The 23293-nt window shown below is 40.4% G+C and overlaps 1 protein-coding gene across 1 annotated transcript; it reads left to right on the top strand.

Annotated features, from left to right (window-relative positions):
• The first annotated feature begins 2469 nt into the window (after positions 1 to 2469).
• On the top strand, positions 2470 to 10432 carry LOC103462553 (homeobox protein unc-4 homolog). Its single transcript, XM_081597685.1, has 3 exons — positions 2470 to 3346; positions 4049 to 4224; positions 8942 to 10432. The coding sequence occupies exons 1-3, from the start codon at positions 3085 to 3087 to the stop codon at positions 10010 to 10012; spliced, it is 1509 nt and encodes a 502-aa protein (XP_081453811.1). The 5' UTR covers positions 2470 to 3084; the 3' UTR covers positions 10013 to 10432.
• Positions 10433 to 23293: the final 12861 nt, after the last annotated feature.

Genomic DNA, 23293 nt, shown 5'->3' with positions numbered 1-23293 from the left:
AAATCGGATCGTTCCTGAATGACATATCACTATATTGCACTTTGGTCACAGCGTTGTCCCATAAATGCGACACCTCAATAAACACCTCCACACAATAATTCCGCACATGAGTGACAAACTTTTTTTCATCGCAGATGCAACATGTGTGTCTGTCAGTACAGCTAGCTTTGCTAACATCACGTCACAGATCTTACCTTTCTTTAAGCTTTCCTTCCAAGTGACGCTAAAAGTTGGACGAAGTCCCCACCGTCTGTGAAAGCGAAGCGCTGCTGATTTTACATGTCGCCATGTCTTATGATTTATGCAGCGCTATTATATTACTGACGATTAGACAGACACCTTCTCCCGCTCAGAGGAAACCACTGCGCATGTCTTGGAGCTCTGCGTGCGAGTAAAGGGAGTGGCGATGGATGGCAACAGACACGTAAATCACGTTATTGCTCGGATTTTACGGCGCCACCTTAAGTCCCTGAACTTCACATTTTAACGGACAAAAAGCGCAATGCGACTTGGATGTAACGAGTAACCAGTGGCGCAACTACACATTATTCAGGTGGATGCGAAAACATAGATCAGCGCCCCGCCTCCCACCCCAGGGAAGGAACATCAGCACTCGCTTTTCCCCCCTCTCCCCCCGAGGCGACGATACGTGAAGGGTAAAACTCTTGGGTGAAGGAGCGAAGGCGCGCTGAAGTGTATGGGAAAACATCATCGGCGCGCCGCCCCCTCCAGACGGGGTTTTGGCGCCCCCTCTGGTGCTGCGCCCCTATGCGTTGCATCCCCTGCATACCCACTTTTCGCGCCACTGCCAGTAACGCGACAGTTTTGTAGAGAAGTAGTGAAGCAGAAAGTACAGATACTTACTGTAAAATGTAGTGGAGTAAAAGTAGAAAGTACCCATTATTAAATCTACTTCAGTAAAGTACAGATACACGAAAATTGTACTTAAGTACAGTAACGAAGTTCGTTACTTCCCACCACTGTCCATTTGTGTAAAAACAGTTCAAGGATTCAAGGATTTTTTATTCTCACACCACCTAGCTAGTTCGTGGTACGAAATTTGGACTCAGGTCCCAGATCATATCATAAGACCCTCTCTTATGATACAACTTCTCCCTGTCAGTGAAGCCTGTCGTGAATGCTAAGGCTAGTTAGCATAACCACAGACATATGGTTTTCCTGGAACGATAAGTTGTTTCTCCGTCATTAGGACATGGAGCAGAACCTTCCTCATGGCTCTTGTAGTAGAAAATTTCATTTGAACTTTATTCCATTTTAACTTAATCTAAATTTGGAATGATGGTGTTTTATATGAATGTTTTTCTTTAATATTTTGTCACTGGGTAAGTGTGAGAGCACTTGTAACTATGAGCTTGGTCCTCCTCAGGTAAGGGAGAACTAGAAGTTTCTCGTCAGAAACTTCTAGTTTCCTGTCATTCATGTTGGGTGTGGATTTTTTTTTTTTCAAGGAAAGTCCAACTGCAGTTGTTCCCTCTAAAGAGGTGAGGGGCAGCTGCATGACCGTGGATAAAGATGTTGTCCACCTGGTAACAGAGATAAGGTCAGACTTGGGGTGTGTTCTTTGCTGTGTCTATATAATCATGTGTCGTTCGGGGCTCTTCTGCTGACTGTTCAGTTCAGTCTTCAAATGTTTTTGCCTTTGAATAGAAATAAAGACAAAGATAAATGTTTCTCTAGTTATTGGAACAGCCTCTAATTCTTTGATAACAGAAATTTCATCAGCACTGATTGGCTGCCTTTAGTCTTGAGTAGATCATTTCTTCACATGGCATTAGCAGTACAGGGACAAGGTGGAGGAGCTCAATCTTTTCACAGATTATCTGCCTCATGTTATACTGTCATGACATGTTGACAGTTTTAACCTGAATTTTAGTTAAGTTGCATTGATAATATGTGTATTAAAACAGGAGGACATGCTTCATGCAAGTTTAAGCAATTGTCATTGAATGTAAATCATTGAAAAGTTCATTAATTTCAACAAATTAGATCAAAAAGTAAAGTTCATATGTCATACGGAGCCATATATATTTTTAATGGGTGTTTTTGTTCAGTTTGATGGTTTTGGTTTGCAGATAGGTCTGCATTGATGGGCTGCAGCTTGTGAATTTCACCTCACAATTCTCTCAGTTTTCCTTCCACTCAACTTTCTATTAAAATGCTTGAGTGCAGCATTGTGGACAATCAGCTTCTTCTGATTTTGTGGCTTATCCATCATAGGTCAGCAGTCTTCCTCATGTTTATGTAGGTTATAGCACGGTCATGCTATGAATACATTTCTGTATTTAAAATATGTTCACTGGTTTATTCTAGTGTTCAATTTTTTTGGAAAATTGACTTTTAAGCCACAATCATTAACATTATTATGGTTTAAACAGCTGGTTTGACATTTTTGAACTGAATTACTGAAATGAATTACCTTCCTGGTTATATTCTGGTTTACAGAGATGCACCTGTAGCTTCTGCTAAGCATATGAAATTGTGCTTTCTCATTTGAACAATTCTAAGTTTTATTCCTGGGAATTTAATGGAATTGGCCTTTCAGTCACTTGGATATTTTCCGAGTGCCAGATTAGCCTCGTCCTCATTGTTTTGACAGGTCTGAATTAAAGGACTGCGCCAGGTAATTAGCGATTGATCCAGAAAAGCGAAAAAAAGAGAGAAAAAAAACGCCCCACTCTATCTCTCTCTCACTCTCTTTTCTAGCTCTCTCCTGTTTCCTTCAGTTACTCCATTAACCGCGTCTCTGACGTCACCGGACGATTAACGCTTCTTATTGGTCCCGGGAGCAGATGGAGGAGTCCTAATGAGCTGGCTGCTACACAGAGAGACCGGGGTTACCGTCTGGGCTGGACCGTCAGAGAAGCAGCGATATCAGCCTCCTCAGACTCGTCGCTCGCCGCTCGGTGGCTGAGGCTCCGCGCGTGTCCGCTACAGTTCCCCTCACCTCCCTTTTCTTCTTCCTCCTCCTCTGCCTCCTGACTATTTTTTTTCCATCTATTCTGACTGCATGTTCAGCCACACCGCCTCCCTCTGCGTCTTCACTTCGGCCGAGCTCCGCCGAACATGGACAGCCGGGTTCTCGAGCATCCTCACGCCCAGTTCGGCGGCTCCTTGGGCGGCCTGGTGGGTTTCCCCTACTCGCTCGGTTCCCACCATCACCACCACCACCACCAGCACGTTTACGAGCTCGCGAGCGGACACCAGCTGCAGTCCGCGGCCGCCGTACCCTTCTCTATAGACGGATTATTAAACGGCTCGTGCTCGGCCTCTGTGGTCACCTCCAGCCCTTTACTCTCATCCGACAGCCAGCAGTTCAAACTATCAGGTGAGTCTACCTGCTTTTTTTATTGTTTGTTTTGGTTTTTTTATTTTTTTTTTTATCTTTGGGGTCTCTAAAGTTTGTTAAATGCAAGTTGTTGAATAAAAATTAGTCTGTATTCCTAAAGCTGGTAAAAGTAGAAACTATATTTATATTAAAAATTGGCAATTGCCAAAATAAAGTCACGAAAAAGTTTTTAAAAGATCAAGTTTGGATAAGTTTTGCTGGATAATTTCAATTTTTAAATTGAGGAATACTTAGCATTGCCCGCAAGGGCCCTATCAATGTGAGGCCCTTCGGCTATATTAATACTCTTATGTCATCCCTCGTAAATATTGTTCTCTTAGTTTTTGCAAGTTTGTTTTCGTATTTATCTAAGGAGTAATTTTATGTTATTAGCGCTTTATTATTTGCACTTCAAAAGAAAATGTTTTTGATATTTATTTCTGTTAGCAAATTTGTTTTAAAGTATTTTATCAAACAAACTGGTAATTTTACACCAAGTTGCTCACATTTACTTGTCGACTAGACTTGGCGTCAGCATCTCTCAATCTCTGCCTCTCTCTCTTTATGCATGTGTGTATCTGTCTTTTACACACACACGTGCGCGCACGCACCCCCCCACCCCCCCCCCCCCATACACACACACACAAACAAACAAAAACACGCGCGTCTGCATATGCACACGCACGCGCGCACGTTTTGCAGATTCCGGAGACCCGGATAAGGACAGTCCCGGCTGCAAAAGGAGGAGAACCAGGACGAATTTCACCGGCTGGCAGCTGGAGGAGCTGGAGAAGGCTTTCAACGAGAGTCACTATCCGGATGTGTTCATGCGGGAGGCGCTCGCGCTCAGGCTTGACCTCGTCGAGTCCAGAGTTCAGGTGAGCCAAACGAAATCATCTCTCTGATGTTTCTTTTTTTTTTTGCTATTATTATTTGCATTTTCTTTCTTTCTTGTCAAATTTGGAGTCATTTTTATTGGCTACTCTTTCAAAATTTTCCAGTTATTGTTGAATTTAACAGAAAAAAAAAAACCTTCCAGCATGAACACATCTGGAGATAATTGTTGTGTTATGGTCCATAAAACCTGCCCCGTCCTGATGAAGCTGCTTGTCAATAATGAAAGCACCAGAAAAGAGTCTCATTTGAATTTTGCACGTGGGCCATCTATTGATTTATGGGCTAATTAAAACAAGGCTATTTACAAAACGAATCGATAGGTGAAAGGATATGCTACACTTCATTTATTTTGGTTCTTTTTTTTTTACTTTATTCATAATTCTGCTAATGGTCTTATTACTTATGCTTATATTGTGTGATTGAGTTGAAGCACAAATATTTTGTTAAACACATTTTGTATTTGTTAACTATATGTAATTCCCTAAAGTAAGGAAAATTATATATTTCCCTCATATATATATATATATATATATATATATATATATATATATATATATATATATATATATATATATATATATATATATATATATATATATATATAACAGCAGTAGTTTAACCTGATTTGAGGTAATTTCTACTAGAAAAAAATAGCAGTTTATTTTTGTTTTTCTAAAATTAATGTCTATTTTTTAGCTACAGATAAAAAAAATGGTCACAATAAGGTCAATACAGTAAAATAAACTGCTAATTGATGATTTTTAAAAGAGCTGACAATATTTTCAAAAATCCATAAAAGGAGAAAATGCAATTTAAGGCTTTGCTAAAGCGTGAACTCGCATGCAGGAAATTTCCTTGCTAATTTATAAGAATTTTTATTATTATTAATGTTTACAGTTAAGCTGTTATTTGTTTTAAAGAGCTGTATCTTTGTATATGGAAACCTGAAACATGCTTTACGTTTCCCATCCGCTTTTCAAGCGCACGCGACATCCAGTCCGCGCGCTGTTCGCAGCAGTCGCGGGGCACAAACGGAGCTCGCTGTTATTGTATGTTGTTTGGGGATTTTGTTTCTTAAAACCTCAGATTACTGTTCCCTCAAGCTGCTCAGCGCTCCTTTATCACCAGGTTTTTTTTTTTTTGTTTTTTTTTTCGTTTTTTTTTGCCAGCGGATGATAGAACCGACATTAACAATTCATAAGAAGCGCCATTGTAGCGCGCGCGATGTTGGGTCCTCGTGCAGTTATTATGCAATGTTCGGCGGATCCTACTTGAGCATGCTAAACTCCTGGTGTTATCAGCGGCGAACATGCGGCTGTAAGCGCGCCTAGAGGCCGAGCGGCGCGAGCTGGAAGGCGGGTGGAGGCTCCCTGCCTCGGCTCGGTGAAAGAAGAGGTGGAGGGGGGAGGAGAGGAGGGACTTTGAGGGAGCAGAAGGCTGGGTGTGGATGAACAGACGGGATATGGCTGATTTAGCCATAGAACAGTTAAATTTAATTGGCGGATGTGCCTATTACAGCAGCTCATTGGTAATTAACACCAGCACATCTGTGCACCTGCTGGCCTAAGGCTGTGACCTATGAACTTAAGAGGTCTTAAGGTGTGTAAAGCAGCATTGCACATAGATCCAAGGAGATAAAGAACATGATTGTCTCAAAATTTGGGGGAATTTCTATGGATTTGTTGTAAATTATTCTTTTTTTTATCCTTGCCCCCCCTCCCCCCCTTTCATGCACGTTTTCTCTTAGAGCTGTGAACTCTGCTGATGTTTGATGTTGGGAGACCCGTTATGTTTGACAGTTGTTTTAAAGTATTGAATGTCTTGGCTGATATTGGATGTTTATTTTTATTTTTTTTACTCAAGTATACAATTATGGGAAACCTACACAATCAAACACTGCCAGAACATATGAACTTATCACAACAATGTATGGAGAGGCAGGTTTATTTCCGTAGCACCTTTCATACATGAGGTCATTTATAGTGCTTGAAAGGAAAACAATGAAATGAACAAAAAATACGTCATTAAAAAACGAAATGGAACACTGGAATATTAACTAAAAACAAATACATAAACAGGTAAAGCACAATAAAAAATAAACAGCTAAATAATCTCAATCTTTTGGGAAGCATCTCTACTCAGTTTAATAAAAGCAAACAACTCCAATTCATATGTTGTTATGAGGAATCCACTTTGAGAAAGTTCAGATCAGATCAGTTCATAAGAAAGTCAATCCAGTCACACCGAGATAAAAATCACATGCAATGCAGTTTGATCCTAATATCAATGCAAGAGTGCCAGAGCAAAATGACTACATCAGTGTTATTTATGTCAAAATAAAATGTGTTTGTTTTTCTGTTGAAGCATTCTGAGTGACAAAAACTTAAAAACTCAAGCAGGTCAATTTTGCTCTTTTTCTTTTTCCTTCCAAATAAAATAATTGAAACACATTAGATAAAATTCAGTCAGACCTAAATTTTAGTTTTGGAGAAACTAAAATTATCCTCACTTTCTGAGTGAAGTGAGAATAAAATCCTCTTGAAGAGGATGTGAGTCTTAGCATTTGGGGCAACTAAATACCCTTAGAACCATGTAAAAAAATCCAAAAGTTATGTACACTCATTAATCCACAACTTCACATTTTTGTAAATTTAGACCAAAACTAAGATGACTACAAATGAGTAAATTGTAACCCAAAACTATGACTATGACCAAAACTGAATTAGTACCTCAAAATAACACAGTCATGAAGTGACAATTCGTAAAAAGTTGTTTAATGAGCCACTTGACTGCACCAAGTGACTGACTTTGTTCGTGGTCAGGTTCTAATACTGTATTGTTACTTTTAATTCATAAATCCATTGAATTACAGATTCATTACAACATGGAAGGAACACTGGATTTATGCTTGAAAATCATTATCTCCAAATCTGATTTTTCTTCCACAAGCAAACATAAACGGACAATAAAGACACAGCACGTTAGTTGAGAATAGATATCAACTACATGATTACACAAAAAAACAAAGAATGCTGATGAGAGTTTCAGCTTTTGGTTGTTCTTCAATTAATAACCCACAGCAGAAACAGCAGTCTGATCAGCAGGCATTAGAAAGTGCAGCACAGAACACATAAGAAGAAGAAATTAGATTCAAAATATGAAAATAGTGAAGAAAAAACAGAAAAATGCAAATGTGTGTGCTCAAAAAACTACTGACGGTTGTCCTGTGCCTTCTGTGGCTGGAAGGTTGTTTTATGGAGGGTCGATGTGATTGGGATTACATAATATTTCACAACTAAATTGCTAATCCAACTGAGAAACTGACCCTAGCATGGGGCTTTATGGGTAAAAAACAAATTAAAAAGTGAAATTGGACCATTTCACAAAAAAAGCCAGCATGTAGATTTAATTTGGCTGAAATGTTCAGTCTGGTGTCAAAATAACTTTTCTATTGTCAATTAATTGATAACCATAATTCGAGATGCACCCATCTGATATTAATATCGGCATAGGCTCCAATATTGGAAAAATATCGGGTATTGGTGAAAATTGGCTGTCAATAATGGCAGATCTATTCAATCTAATTCTATGCTTTGTGCTTTGAGCATCATTATACTTTATTTTACATTACATTTGTCGCAGTTTATTTTTACATGCTTGACCAAGATAGTCAGCCTATTGCTTTAGTCAGTTTCATTTTTTTTTTATTTAACATTGGCTGTTAAACTCCTTATTGTACTGATTGAATAAATTAAAGTTTTTATACGTTTAGCCAAAATTGTGCAGCTATGGGAGTATTTAAGTGAGCTGTACTGGTGCAAAATTATCAAATAAATGTGTAATTCAGTACATTCATGTGTGTGCTTGAAAAAATAGAAGCTTTTTAAGTCAATTCAGCTCTGTTTTTCTGTATCGGATCAGTATCGGTTGATAGTTTTCCCCACATATCGATAATGGAAGGGGAAAAAATTGTTAATAGGGTCCCTAACCCTATTAACATCATTCACAGTGACCTGCTGCCTTTTCAATTTGACTTAATTCAGTTTATTTAAATAAAGCCAGTTATTACATATGTAATTTCAACACTTCTTACAAAAAATAACTCCATTTCATGTGTAAAATATATAATCCAGCCAATCATCCTGAAACATTCAAATTCCTTGTTTTGACACGTAGGCCTGCGACAATAAGCAATAAATCAGTTAATCGCTTAATATATTAAAACAAGCTCAATAATTTCTATTTGTATTATTTATGATTTTTCTCTTTCTACCAAAAACTGGACGACAAATGTCTTCAGTCTGGTGCTTTTGTCTCAAGTAGCCCTTTTTTTGAAGTCACAATTTTGTTTACAGAGACTTCAGTATCCATTTTATTTGTTGTTTATCTTCGTTTGTGTAAAATGTCTTAAAGTTCCAGTGTGAAATCTTCATTAGAATTTAAAGTTTCTTAATATTTCAGAATGTGTTCTTCCATTATTATCCATTACCATTTTATTATTTGAAAATGGTCTCCAAACTGTATTATCGTTTATCGAGATAACTTCTGGGACAATTTATTGGCCAGCAAAGTTTGTTCCTGCGACAGACCTAATGCCACAATGCAGCAACATTCAGTTTAAAATGCCTATTGGAAAAAGTTTTCTATGTAGTTGTGTGAGTAAATGTTTACAGGTGCTCTCTTTGTGTGTATGAATAGGTGTGGTTTCAAAACAGACGAGCCAAATGGAGGAAGAAGGAGAACACGAAGAAGGGCCCCGGGCGGCCCGCTCACAACTCCCACCCGACCACCTGCAGCGGCGAGCCCATGGACCCTGAGGAGATCGCGCGGCGGGAGCGCGAGCGGGCCGAGAAGAAGAAACGCAAACAGGAGAGGAAGCTGCTCAAGTCCCAGAACAAGCTCCTGTCGGGCGACAGCTTCCACACGCCAGGCGGCTCCGAAAGCGACAGCGGGGTGTCGCAGTTCACCGACAGCGAGCAGCAGCCGCCACCACCTTCCATCCACGTGGAACTGCCGGCGTCGAGGGGCGAATCCAGCTGCGACCAAACGCGACACGACTTCGGTCCGCCGCAAAACCAGCTTAACCAAAGAACCATGGGGGAACCGGAGCAGGTCTCTCCGGACAGCACGCACGGTCCCGGTCCCGGGGGCCAGAGGTCGCCCGGCATGCAAAAGCGGAACCCGTTCAGTGTGGAGAGCCTCCTCTCTGACACCATGCCACGGCGGAAATCCCAACTGGACTTTTCCTCGCTGCCCAATCAAAGGACACTGGTGGGCAAAGGGCACTTCCTGCTTTACCCCATCACCCATCAGCCTTTGGGGTTCTTAGTCCCCCAAGCCGCTCTGAAGGCAGCTCCATGTCAGGAGAACCCTGACAGACTCGCCCAGGGACAGAGGCGCTCGCCGAGCGAAGGAAGCCCGGCTCCCTCCGACCTCTCCACCTTTGGCAGCACCACTGACCGTTTGAACTCGGCCCATACAGAGCACACACACCACAATCACCTCGGTGTTACAGCAGAGGCGGACGACGCCAGGGACCGTGTCAGCAGCTGCAAAAAGGTGGCCTTCCCTGTTCCTCCACCGTCCAACGGCGCAGATCAGACTGTTCCAGTCGGTGAGGATGGGGGGCCGGCGGCTCGAACGAAGGTCGAGCAGAGTTCAAAGGAAAGGAGTGCGAGAGAGGAACCGGGGTCTCCAGGCCTCGGCGAGGCGAACACAGACTGTGGAGAAACACCAGGAACAGATGGAGAGGATGTCGATATGGACTAACACTTTCTAGGAGCAAACACAAACAAAGGACCATGGAACGAAAAAAAAAACACGCTCCAACCAGTTCAAACATTCCCAAAGCTCTGCCGAGACACTCTGAAACATATCAGGAATCAGGAGACTTGATCTTTTGTTTATTTTTTTTAAAGGGTATGACGAGTCCAGCCTTTTGAGCAACCCCCTGCCCCTGACACACACCTTTTAGAAGCAGGTTTCGCTCTTTTTCTTTTTCCTTCTTTTCTTTTGTTTTTGTGAACAGCTTGTAAGAAAAACTATAGGCTTCAATAAAACATACACAACAAAAATCCTCAAATATTGTAAAAAAAAATAAAATAACAACAAACAAAAACAACAAAAAAATGAGATAACGATATTTATATGTAAACATTTTTGATAAATAAAGTTATTGTTTTAATTGAATTCAGTTTGTCTTGAGGTTGGAGAGAGAAAAGGATGGTTGACAGAAGCTTTTTGGATCATGGCAGCTTTAGTTTTGTCATGTTACAGCAGAAAATATCCCCCCTCTTTTTGTCCTCCCCCCACCCCCTCTGTGTCGTGAGCCATGCAAGAGCTGGAGCTCAAGTCCGTCTGGCTGTTTGTATTTATTGCTTTAACAAATTTATTCATTTGAAAGGCCGAGCTGGAATGAGGTTAGTGGCCGCGGGCTATAGGACCCTGCGCCTCCTGCTGAGTTTTGATATGAAAGTAATTATTTTCCCACTGGCTGCCGCAGGTCTCCAGGCAGTAACCCCCCCAACCAGCACCCCCCAAACCCCCACACACACACATCCCTTCGTTCTTTTTTCCTCTCCCCTTCTTTCGTTTCAGCCCAAAGGGTTATTAGACATTACCGATTTCCAGTGATATGGAATCACATAAACTTCCTACAATAATAGAATTAGCATGAAAGGCAGGGGTGTCAAATTGAAATGGGAAAATAATAGCCGCGCCAGCTGCACCGCGCCGGTGTGTGTTTACGCGCGCGCGCGCGCGGGTCGCTGTGCGTGAGCGTGCATAGTCTATTGAGCAGGAGGCGGAGATGGGAGATGGTGGGAGATTCGTGGGGCGGAATTTTCATGAGCTGCCGCGGCTGTCAGACGGCCCTTGTAGTCGGCTATATTAAGATAGATGCTCGATGATATCCCTCATTGTTCTGTCGCTTATATTGATGTTGCTGTGTTATCGCCCTATTGATCATGTGTCGCACATAATAGGACAGGCGCGCGCCCGCCTGCCTCGGTTTTTTTTTTTTTTAACAAAAGCGCCTGGGCCCCTCGTCATTTGTTCTAATAGGACTGTGATTCCCTCCGGGCCGAGACAGATAAAGATATAGGAGGGGACACGGAAGAAAGAAAGCCCGGTGATATGCATTAGTACTCTTTTTTTTTTTTTTTAACTAATTGTTCGAACTTCTAGGACTATACTGTAAAAGGGAATTTTGGAGAGCATTAAATATTATTAGTCATTAAAAGTAAAACAGAACATTTAGATTATAATCTGACTAAAGATTTTTCACTCTACAATTTGTCTAAAATGGTCATAAGCTAATAAACAGACCAAATTTAGACATTGAATCTAATGTAGCAATATTAATTAATATTGGCTAAATGTATTGACAATAACTTAAATTTACTTGCTCAATTAAATGAGTTAATTTCTGACTATTCAGTAATGGTTTTCTTTCTTATTTGGCATGTTCTCCACGGCAACAAGAAAAAAACAATAGCAATCGGTTTATTAAGGCATATGAGGCTAATATATTGAAATCTATTTTAATATGTAAACATATAAACATTTACCTGTACAACTAGAGCTAATCTCTTCTGTTCATTGGAAATGACTGCCTCAGGGTTACGAAGATAAACATGCCTGCAGGTTTGACTTTAGCTTTAGCACTTTAGCATAAGGTTGAATAAAAACTTTTTTAAAATGTTACCACAAAGTAGTACATAAAAATTTTCCCTTAAAATCATAGCTATGGTGTTAATTGCCTACCACTGCAATGGGTGAAGAAGCTTAGCTTGTAAGCATATTTGACATAGCTAAACTTACTAAAGTTGGATAAAAAAGCAAAATAATTTTTTTTGATTAAGGGATCTAATACTTTTTTTCTATTGCTATAAGTTTTTGTGTAATCTGTTTTCTCTGACATCTAGAGTCAAGCTGTGCTGTTCATTATTTCTAATTGCTTCACTGCTTAGAAGCTTGGCTTGCTAGCCAGCTTGGTTGGCTATCTAAAGCTGGATGGTACTTGAGATTTTACTTGAACACAAAAACTTTATTAACCACAAGTCTAATGAGAATTTTTAAAACTTGTATTTTTTTCTAAACTGATAAATAATTCATCACTAAATAGTTCTCTGCTGGACACATCACACAGTTAGTGAGAAATGTCAATGTTAAACCAATTCAACAGCTTCATGGACGTTTTTTTAATCAAAATGTTTTAATACACTATAAACAAGTTAGAATTCAACTATCACAAAACATTATATTCAAAAGCTACTTCTTGATTAAAATAATAATAAATTTGATGACTAATTTCTTCAACTCTCCAAAGTTCAATTTTACAGTGTGTGTGGTGTCCATCATAGGCCAGCTTGGCTGATTTGTTTATGTGGTTTGCAGTATAAATGAATATATCGACTTAGCAAAAGTTATGGCCTGTCATACAACTGGTTGTTGACAAAGTTGCTGTGTCGGACCAACAATTTAAATTTGCATTAATCTCTGGCAACAGCAGTAAAGCTAAAGTTAAACTTGCGCCCAAGCTACCGTTTTGAACTTTGACAAGGTGTTTGCTATCGAAAGACACATTATAGTTGTGGTCATCATGACAACGGTTTACTTATGGGTTGTTTAAAAGAAATTGGAAAAACTGATATTGTTTGGTTTACACTATAAGGATTTTAAATTTAGTTTAAAGTTAAGGAGTATTACAAGACCTCCAGTTGAGAAATGTAAATTTTAAAGGGAAAATTAAAACTTTTTTCCAGATTTACTGAGACAGTTCTAATGGCAAACTCAAGCCTGAGTTTCTTAACCCTGAGATAGTTGTTGATAATCAATGCTCCACGTTTGAATAGATTTAAAATTTGCATTAATCTGCTATTTCAGCTTGTCCAACGCCTTAATCCCAAACTATCTTTTTTGTTTTGTTTCAAGCTAGATGAGCTAATGAATCCTATTAATTAGCTCAAATCTGATGCATTTAGTTTGGTGAGAACATTTGGATAATTGGAATGAATCTTACTGATTTAAGTGTATGTAGCTGTTAAAGTTAAGCACATCCTCTCAGAAATATCGACTTTTCCTGTCCAAATGAAATGTACCCAAATGTTACACCAATTTTATAATTCAGATTCTAACAGTTTGACTTCTTGTTTTTACAGTGTATTTGGGGGTGGTGTGTGTGTGTGTGTGTGTGTGTGTGTGTGTGTGTGAGGGATGGGGGGGCAGAGGAGATGTTTGTTCTTTCAAATGTGCCCAAATACAGGCGTACAATGGACATGCGCAAATCCCCGTTTAAAAAAAAAAAAAAGGGAGAGAGAGAGAGGGTGTGTTTGGCTTATGAAGTGTAAACGCCACCAACTCCCTGGAAACCGAAATCCCAATTATTAAAACCATTAATTCTGGCGAGCCGTGCTCGCAGAGGAGCAGTGTTGACAGCCCCGGCTAAATATCCCCTGATCCCTCCCGGTCACCTCGCCTTTATTTGCAAATAAATTGAGGGAAGATCCGAGGGACAGAGCTTTACTTTGCTGCGCCGACCTAAAATGAATTTCCCCGTGCCGGAGTCCCTTTAATAATATTTACATAATTTTCGCTCAGTGACTCTGCTATTTGCGCTGTAGGAAGCGGGTTTGGAGGAGGGGGAGAGCATGGAGGTGGAGGGGGGGAGGGGGGGAGGGGGGGGGGGTTCCTACAGGAAAAAAATAATTAGACAAGAGGACGAGGAGGGAAGCGGAGTGAGAAACAGCAGGAGGGAGGATGGGTTAAGACCGAAGCTGAACACTAAATTCCCAGACAGCTAAAATCAATGAAAGTAATAACCCTATTATTTAATTCATAAGGACATTATTTCCCCACAAGGCCTCGAGTAACGTCCCCTTCGACCGAAACAATCACATTAAATTGTTCATTCTGCGCGTGCTGTGTGAAATCCCTACGTTCATTCTCCGTATTCCTTTTATTTATCTTTATTTTTTAGGTGAAACACTTTATTATAATCGGTTAGTTTCAGAAGCGCGCTTAATTAAAACGCATAGGTTGAACTCCCTCCTGTAAGGCCTTTGTTGCAGCCCGAGTTTGAGATGGAGAGAAATAATCTATCAAAACAGAAAGCAGAGGATTTCATCTACAGTATTTGTTTTTAGACAGGAATAACCTGACCCCGCCCCCAGCCACAAACTTTTTTTTTTTTTTTTGGTTGAGTAGACCGAAAATATGGCGGTACATTCACTTCTTAAACAGTGTGAGACGTTCACTGACGTCTGGACATGCGATAGAGGCTGAAACCTTCCTTCATCTGTGCAGATTTTCATCAGTATTTCTGAACAAAAAATATGTAGAACTGCTGAAATTGGCCAAAATAAATTAATGAATTTTCAGTTTATAACATTTGGCATATCTGGTTTGTTCAAGCCCAGACATAAAATGTTTTAAATCTATTCTAACAAAGTTTTCCCTGACAATTACAGCTAAGAACTAATTGTATAAGAGAGGAATGCAAGCCTGATTGTTTAGCATCAGCACTATCAGTAAGCTAACTAAAGCTTCATTCAAACCTAAATTCTTACTACAACATGGAACATTTCTTAAATTTTACTAAGTAGACAAATATATAATGTGGCCCAAAATATATATCTGTGTATACACAGAGCTTCTCACCTCACAAATTACTAAATGATTAAACATTTATAGATATATATTCCAATCAAGACAATTGTGTAACTTTCATTACCAAAATAAATTTAGTGCCCGACATAACCGTATACGGGCACAAAATTCACAATTTAATGTGTTTAGTAAAAAGTTATTTATATACCCACAATTTAACAAACTCTTTTTTAAAAGTATAAAAGTCACCAAATTAAACATTCTGGGCTAAACAAATACAGCCACTCTCCATTAAATGCATTTATTTATCTATTCTTTGATTGAAGATCACTACTTCACTTCCTGGGTAAATATTTGACAACAGCCCAATAAAATTTCTACAAATGATGTAACAGATTTTTATTTTTGTTGTGAGACTAAGATTATTCAGTGGGCCCCATTTGATAAAAATTTACCAAATACGGCCCTGCAACCAATCCATCAGTTTAACAGATATCTATCTATCTATCTATCTATCTATCTATCTATCTATCTATCTATCTATCTATCTATCTATCTATCTATCTATCTATCTATCTATCTATCTATCTATCTATCTATCTATCTATCTATCTATCTATCTATCTATCTATCTATCTATCTATCTATCTATCTATCTATCTATCTATCTATCTATCTATCTATCTATCTATCTATCTATCTATCTATCTCTGTGCGTGTGTGATTACGCGCGTGTGCGCGTGTGTGTCACCGACTCAAACGACCAATCGATCAAGCCGAGCCCGGACCGACCCCGGCCCTCCTGCTGGGCCCGCCGCCGCTCATGCATCACACTTTATGAATTCAATTTCAACCGGGAGAAATTTTCAATTTGAACGCGCGATCATTACGGCGTGGGGGGATAGCGCAAATTGTTTTTGCTCTATTATGCATTCGGACGCCATCATTTTTCTTTCTAATTACCGAGGTGTCAGCTCGGCCTGTCACCCGGGCGCTGATTTTCAATTTAACTGATCATCATACATTCATTTTCCCATTTGATAAATCTGCTATCTAGACGCGCCCGCCATGCCCGGAATATTAAGCGGCGCCGGGTGCGCGGTAATAGGGGGATGTGTATGCGGCAATGAGCGCGGATCAGCCAGCTAATTTAGCACCTTCCACATTCCCCGTCTCCACTTCCCTCCCTTCCCCGAGCGCCCCCCTCTCCCCCATTTCCAATTCTCAAGAGGAGGCAAGGAAGGAAAAAGAAAACTGGGCAGAGGAGAGGGGCGAGTCCAATGTCTAACCTCCTGCGGCGAAGGAGACGAACAAAAAAATAAAAAAAATAAAAATGAGACCAGAGGTGGAAGAATATAAAACATTATGTCAGAGGACAAGACCGTCTTCCAATCATGCCTCAAAAATGTGCACAATTTAGAGAATCAATTGACACTAATCGAGTTCTTCAAAGACTTTTTTCCCACTTTTTAAAGAAACAAATTTGCACAATTAATTATAAACTTCAGGAACCCAATAGTAGGTTTCCACCTGAAAACAACAATCAAGAGTACACAGGACATTAGGTATCAAACTATTAAGGCTTCATCCCTAAGAAGGTATTTTTTTTCCAAAAACAATCTATTATTTTTACGTTTCCTTTTTACATAACATAATTTCTAGAATTGTGTTCATCCACTCAAAAAGATGACCCAACATGCAATGTAACTGTGCAAACCCTGTTATGTTCTGACTTAATGAAGTCGCAGAAAAGCACCAAAAACTCAGGATGATTCTGCTGTCCAACATGCCCAGGGTCGAACGAGGGGCTTTAGTTTGTAAAATTATTGTTTTTATCTATACATATTGGCCAATCACTTAGAGGCCCTCACAGTGATGTCTCATAATTGTTCACTACAGCCTGGCACCCTGTGCCATTGAGTCTGATTCAATATGCCCCTTGGATCCTCTATAAGACCAAACCACAAAATAAGGAGCCAATCTGAAAGAATCAGTGGCTAGAAGAAAAGCACATAAGCTATTATTTGTTGGATATGGAACATGAAAATTCGGCTTGTCCACATGGTAAGGTCTTTTTCCTAGAACAAATCGTCCACTCAATCCAGTTCAGCTTTATTAACCAGCTGAACTGGTTGCAGCCCATATTAAAGCTGCAGTGTGTCCCTTTTACTAATATATCCTTTTTTCCACAACTGTCACCCTGTAGTGACAGTATGTTATGAGACGGATAATCCATGAAAACATCAAGTTCCTCCATCTCCTCTCAGTGCTGCTATTGCAACTGCAAAAATGCACCTCTGGTCAAAAATAGCCAATCAGAGCCAGGAGGAGGGTCTTAGTGCTGTCAATCAACCTCTGGTACACCGTTCAATGTGTTAAAGGTAGACAGACTGTTACTGTTTATCCACTGTCAACAGTGGCTATGCTAACTAGCATTATCGGCAGGCTATGTTGTGGTGAACCAGCTGTAGCTTAGTACAGAGTAAGTGGGAGAGGTTGAACACAAGTGTGATTGACAGCACTAACACCTACCAGCTCTGACTGGTTATTTTAGTGAGTTATTTATTTCTGCAGTTAGTACTGGGAGCACTGGGAGAAGGTAGAGGAGCTTGATTTTTTTTCACAGGTTATCTGCATCATATTATACTGCTACAACATGATGATTTTAGCAAATATGTGAAAACATATTTTTAAAAATGTACATACTTCACCTTCAACTACAGTGGGGCAAAAAAGTATTTAGTCAGCCACCAATTGTGCAAATTCTCCCACTTAAAAAGATGATAGAGGCCTGTAATTTTCATCATAGATGTACCTCAACTATGAGAGACAAAAGGAGAAAAAAAATCCAGAAAATCACATTTTCTGATTTTTAAAGAATTTATTTGCAAAATATGGTGGAAAATAAGTATTTGGTCAATAACAAAAGTTCATCTCAATACTTTGCTATATACCCTTTGTTGGCAATGACAGAGATCAAACGTTTTCTGTAAGTCTTCACAAGGTTCTCACACACTGTTGCTGGTATTTTGGCCCATTCCTCCATGCAGATCTTCTCTAGAGCTGTGATGTTCTGGGGCTGTCGCTGGACAACACGGACTTTCAACTCCCTCCACAGATTTTCTATGGGGTTGACATCTGGAGACTGGCTAGGCCACTCCAGGACCTTGAAATGCTTCTTACGAAGCCACTCCTTCGTTACCCGGGTGGTGTGTTTGGGATCATCGTCCTGCTGAAAGACCCAGCCACGTTTCACCTTCAATGCCCTTGTTGATGGAAGGAGGTTTTCACTCAAAATGTGACGATACATGGCCCCATTCATTCTTTCCTTTACACGGATTAGTTGTCCTGGTCCCTTGGCAGAAAAACAGCCCTAAAGCATGATGTTTCCACCCCCATGCTTCACAGTAGGCATGGTGTTCTTTGGATGCAACTCAGCATTCATTTTCCTCCAAACACGACGAGTAGAGTTTTGACCAAAAAGTTCTACTTTGGTTTCATCTGACCATATGGTATTCTCCCAGTCATCTTCTTAATCATCTAAATGCTATCTAGCAAACTTCAGATAGGCTTTGACATGTCCTGGTTTAAGTAGGGATACACGTCTGGCACTGCAGGTTTGAGTCCCTGGCGGCGTAGTGTGTTACTGATGGTAGCCTTTGTTACTTTGGTCCCAGCTCTCTGCAGGTCATTCACTAGGTTCCCCCGTGTGGTTCTGGATTTTTGCTCACCGTTCTTGTGATCATTTTGACCCCACGGGTGTGATCTTGCATGGACCCCAGATCGAGGGAGATTATCAGTGGTCTTGTATGTGTTCCATTTTCTAATAATTGATTCCACAGTTGATTTCTTTACACCAAGCTGTTTACCTATTGCAGATCCAGTATTCCCAGCTAGGTGCAGGTTTATAATTTTGTTTCGGGTGTCCTTTGACAGCTCTCTAGTTTTGGCCATGGTGGAGTTTAGAGTGTGACTGTTTGAGGTTGTGGACAGGTGTGTTTTATACTGATAACGAGTTCAAACAGGTGCCATTAATACAGGTAACAAGTGGAGGACAGAGGAGCCTCTTACAGAAGAAGTTACACGGCTGTGAGAGCCTGAAATCTTGCTTGTTTGTAGCTGACCAAATACTTATTTTCCACCATACATGTAATAATTAAAATGTAAGTTTTTGTGCTAATGTTAATGTTACAGTGGATAACAGTCTTCAACAGTCATCAGGCAAAAGGCAGGGTGGGTACACACTGGACAGGTTGCCCAAGCATCACAAGCTGACACAGAAACACACTGGACAAGCAACCACACGCACCCACATGCACGCACGCTCACGCACACACACACACTTGACAAAAATTTCAATCAACCAGTTAATCTCACCGTCATGTTTTCAGATTATCGAAAGAGTACCTGGAGAGAACCGCAAACTTCATGTAGGTTTCTGGGACTTGAACCCAGAAACTTCTTGATGCAAAGAAAGCGTACTGCTAATGTCCCCTAGGAGGAAACCAGAGTACCCTGAGAAAACCCACGCATGCAAGGGAAGAAAGAGTCCAGTGCCTGATTTGGATTCATGGCCTCCTTCCTGCAAGGTACTGTAGCTATGCTAGGAACTGTTGAGACCAGTCTGTAGGTTTTAATTCTTGTTCTCTGTGTCAGCTATGCTACAGTTGCCAAGGCAACTAACTGACTGACAACAGCTCCACTAGTGTATCAGGATTCACCACCAAAAAACAAACATTTCCCCCCACAAAGAACAGAACATTCAGTCTGCTTCAGTATCATGCTTTCAGGATGGATGTTTATTTTGTGATTATGAAGAAGTGATAGCCTGAACACAGCGGTGGTAGATTAGCTAAAGACCTGCTCTACTGATGATCTGTCAGAGTTGGTGTGTAAGTAATAATAAGTCACATTTATTTATTTATTTATTTAAACTGAACAGTAGCAGGTCGAGTTCTGCAACATATGTACTTGTTAAGGTTGTCATAGTCAAGCTAGCATACCAGGGCTACTTCCCTCTCCCTCGCTACTGTTTTTAATTAAAACTTTTCAATAACCCGTGAATTGTGATACCCTGGAACCTTGTTATCTGGTTGTCATAGTGTTGACAATTAGAAGCAAAGCACTGCGTCCCTGTTGACAACTCAACAGCTAAAACCAATGCTAGTCGTCGTCAGCAAGCAGCGTCTTTCTGCCTTCCAGCAGGGAGCTGAGGGGCAGGATATTGCGCTCTTGTGACGTCACATTACAATACATTTCCTGTACGGTTCAGTAACTTTTGTCAAAACAAAACGTAACGTTAAAAGGCTGCTGGATCAAGTCTTGTAGTTAGTAATGTTCTGGATTAATTCTTTATATTCTAATCACATAATTTTCTTTTTCTTACAGTTCTCACAGTAGGATGTCAAACCTGTCTGTTGTGTTTGTGTCTGCTGACTGAGACTCGCATCCCAATAAGGGCCACCTTGTTTAACTGCCAATAAGTACAGTCAGGACTGCTGCGGCGTAATGAGCGTTTATAGGCGCCAAGCAGCTCCGGTTTTTGTCGTGTTCTTTGTTTCATTAGCCCACTGGTTGTAATAAATGCCAACGAGCCAACGGGATAGATTTTAATTAAGTCGGTGAGAGATGAGTGGAGTGACACGGAAAGCAAGGGGCAGGGCGGCGAGATGGAAGTGGAGGGGGACAGCTTTTCAATAAATCGGCTCGCTCAGGGGTTACTCGGTGATTTCCTCTGCAAAGTGTTGGGGGCCGGGCAGGACTCGCAGTAATTTGGTTGATAAATCAGCTGTGTTAGGGGCACGGAGCTTACCGCTCGGCCGGTTGGTTCTGCGCGTGATTTATGTGTTACCCGGGGGTCGTACACAAGCCCATGACAGTCCAGGATGAATTAACCGGGAGCCAGAGCGCTCCTAATGAGCGCGTATTATTTCGCACACACCCCTGCTTTAAGGTGGGTGGAGGAGAGGAGGGTGCGAATGAGGAAGGCTGGCATGGACCCTCCCCTCCTCACCCCCACCACCTCCTCTGTGCCATCCCCGAGGTGCCGCATTGATTCAGCATCAGAGAGTTAACCTACACACACGCACACCTACACACACGCGCACACACACACACACACGCATACAGAGAGGAATAGTAGTGTGTGTCATTTATCTGTAGTAGACCATCTATGAGATGAATTGTTCAATAAAGGTCTGGCGCAAGATGATTGGGGTTAACCGAAGCACAAACTAGACAGAGACGTCTTCTGACAAAAAGATTCAAGTGACGGTTGTGTTTCCGTTCACCGTAGAACTGCACCAATTGGAATTACGAAAATAAAATTGTTTAACGGAAATTTTGAGAAAACTTACGTTTTCGCAGTAGGATGAGGCGGCTTTACAGCTGTATTGAAATTAGTATATTTCGCAAAAAAACCCCAAAAAACAAAGAACTGCAATGGAAAGTTTTTCCACATCAAACGAGTCACGTGATCGACAACCGGATGTTGCTACTGGCGGAAAAGACAAGAAGACAGGAAGTGGTAGGAGAAGACGGCAGGTTTCTACTGTGAACTTATTGTGGGATTTTAATTGTGTTACTTATTTAATTGAAACACTGCAACTGCCAAATTGAGTGGGTTTTTCTTCAACATTAGGGGGAATATTGTCAAAGTTTTGTGTGCATTTGAAGTGGAAACACAACTAGTCACACAGTAGCTGCCTTTCCATTGACCATATGACTACAAAATTGGAATAATTAAAATAAATTTGCTTAATGGAAACATGCCACTTTTAAGAAAACTTATGTTTTTTTTTGATAAAAAAATATTTTTTTAACAAAACTAATAATTTAGATCAAAATGATCAAGTCAGGTTACTACCTGATCATAAGCTACATATATTTTACTCTCAGTTATTGATTATAAATCCCTTCCTGATGAAACTTGGTATTAAAATAACGATAGATGAAGGGATGAGTCGAGCCTGGTGTTTTTAGAACAGCATGGATGGATACATGTATGGAATAAACTGAAACAGCTTTAGGTTTTGCACTGGCCTAGTCAAAGTTCAGACTTAAATTCGATGATTAAACGGAAATGCTCATTTTAAAAATCTTTGTCTAATATTAATACTTGCATGATGACCTGAAACATGCAGTGTGACATAACAACAAAACAAGATAGGGGGGTGGGGGGAATTCTTTTTCACAGCATTGAACCTCTAAGCAGGCGATAAGTCACAGCCACAGCCGTTAAAGTCTCCCTGAACAAATCATTTTGTACCTGTGAATCTATTGAGAGTCACTTTTTATCTGTTTGTAATTAAAGATTTTATAGATTTCTGAAAATAAGTCTTCAAACAAATGTAACCCCATTTCTACCGATTGTGGTTCTCATCAAACTTCAACATGAGAGATGATAAAAAATATATATATATAAGTAACTGGAGTAAACAGTTCAAAATGTATCACAATTATTTCATATTTTGGGTTGTCACCCAAAATGTGTGACAGTCAAAACACATAACCCATTTTCTAAAAGTCAAAACCTTGTCATGGTTTGAACATTTCGGAACACACCAGTCCGTTGTGTGCTCTGTCAGCCAAGAGCTGCTTCCTAACCTCCACTTCTCCACAACACAGCTAATTTAACGTGAAAGTCGTCCTCCAACTAGCTGGCAAAACAATTGCTCTTTTTTTCCCCTATTGTTGTGGCTTGTTGAGCGGAAAGAGCAACACGACGACGTGCGTCGCTCATTGAACTGAGAGGTATCCATACGAGTGGATGAAAAGCAGAGCAGAAGTAAACTCAGCCCTGCTTTATTTTAATGTACAAACGTATTAACATAAATATATATTTCAGCGTAGTTTATTCAGATATAATCAAGAGCTATTTTATTAGACACTGTTTGAAGAAAGCGCGTGTTATTTTATGCGGTGACATTTATCTCGTGTTTGATGTGTCTGTAATGAAATACAGCGTTAGCAGCATTAGCAGCTCATGTTAGAACTTCTGATTCCTAAGTCCATACGACAAAGTGCATTAGACTCAGTGTAAAAGTGATTGTCTTTACTGCCAACTTTGTGTGTCTCACAGCAGTCGTGAAAGTGGGGAAGAGTTTTGCCAGTAAATAGACTGAATTTATGCTGCGCTTTTCTCGTCACGGCAACAATTGCAGGTTATTTACACTAGAAGCGCCCGATCATACGCTCACACAAAAGGCAGGCGGGAGAGAAAGTGGCAGAATAAAGTTGGAGTGCAACTCACAACTTTTCAATTCAAATCAAAGTTTATTTGCGGAGCACGATTCAGCAACGTGTCAGTTCAAAGAGTTTGTCTGCATGTCATAAAAGCATGCAGACAATTGTGAAACCAGTATTAAACTTTACTACGTTTGGACTGGAAGACGGCCGCTCTCTCCACTGAGCCACAGCCTCCCCATGAGTGAGAGCGAAAGC

Source organism: Poecilia reticulata, chromosome 1 (assembly GCF_904066995.2).
Source record: "Poecilia reticulata chromosome 1, P_reticulata-male-v2, whole genome shotgun sequence".
Lineage (NCBI taxonomy): Eukaryota > Metazoa > Chordata > Actinopteri > Cyprinodontiformes > Poeciliidae > Poecilia > Poecilia reticulata.
The sequence above is the reverse complement of the archived record's forward strand: the minus strand, read 5'-3'. Positions and strand labels throughout refer to the sequence as shown.

What these genes read in the sequence shown, in the direction of transcription:
- LOC103462553 (XM_081597685.1), top strand. Translation starts at nt 3,085, where the DNA reads ATGGACAGCCGGGTTCTCGAGCATCCTCACGCCCAGTTCGGCGGCTCC. An exon ending in CCAGCAGTTCAAACTATCAG is followed by an intron (nt 3,347 to 4,048) that starts GTGAGTCTACCT and finishes CACGTTTTGCAG; the next exon opens with ATTCCGGAGACCCGGATAAG. An exon ending in TCGTCGAGTCCAGAGTTCAG is followed by an intron (nt 4,225 to 8,941) that starts GTGAGCCAAACG and finishes GTGTATGAATAG; the next exon opens with GTGTGGTTTCAAAACAGACG.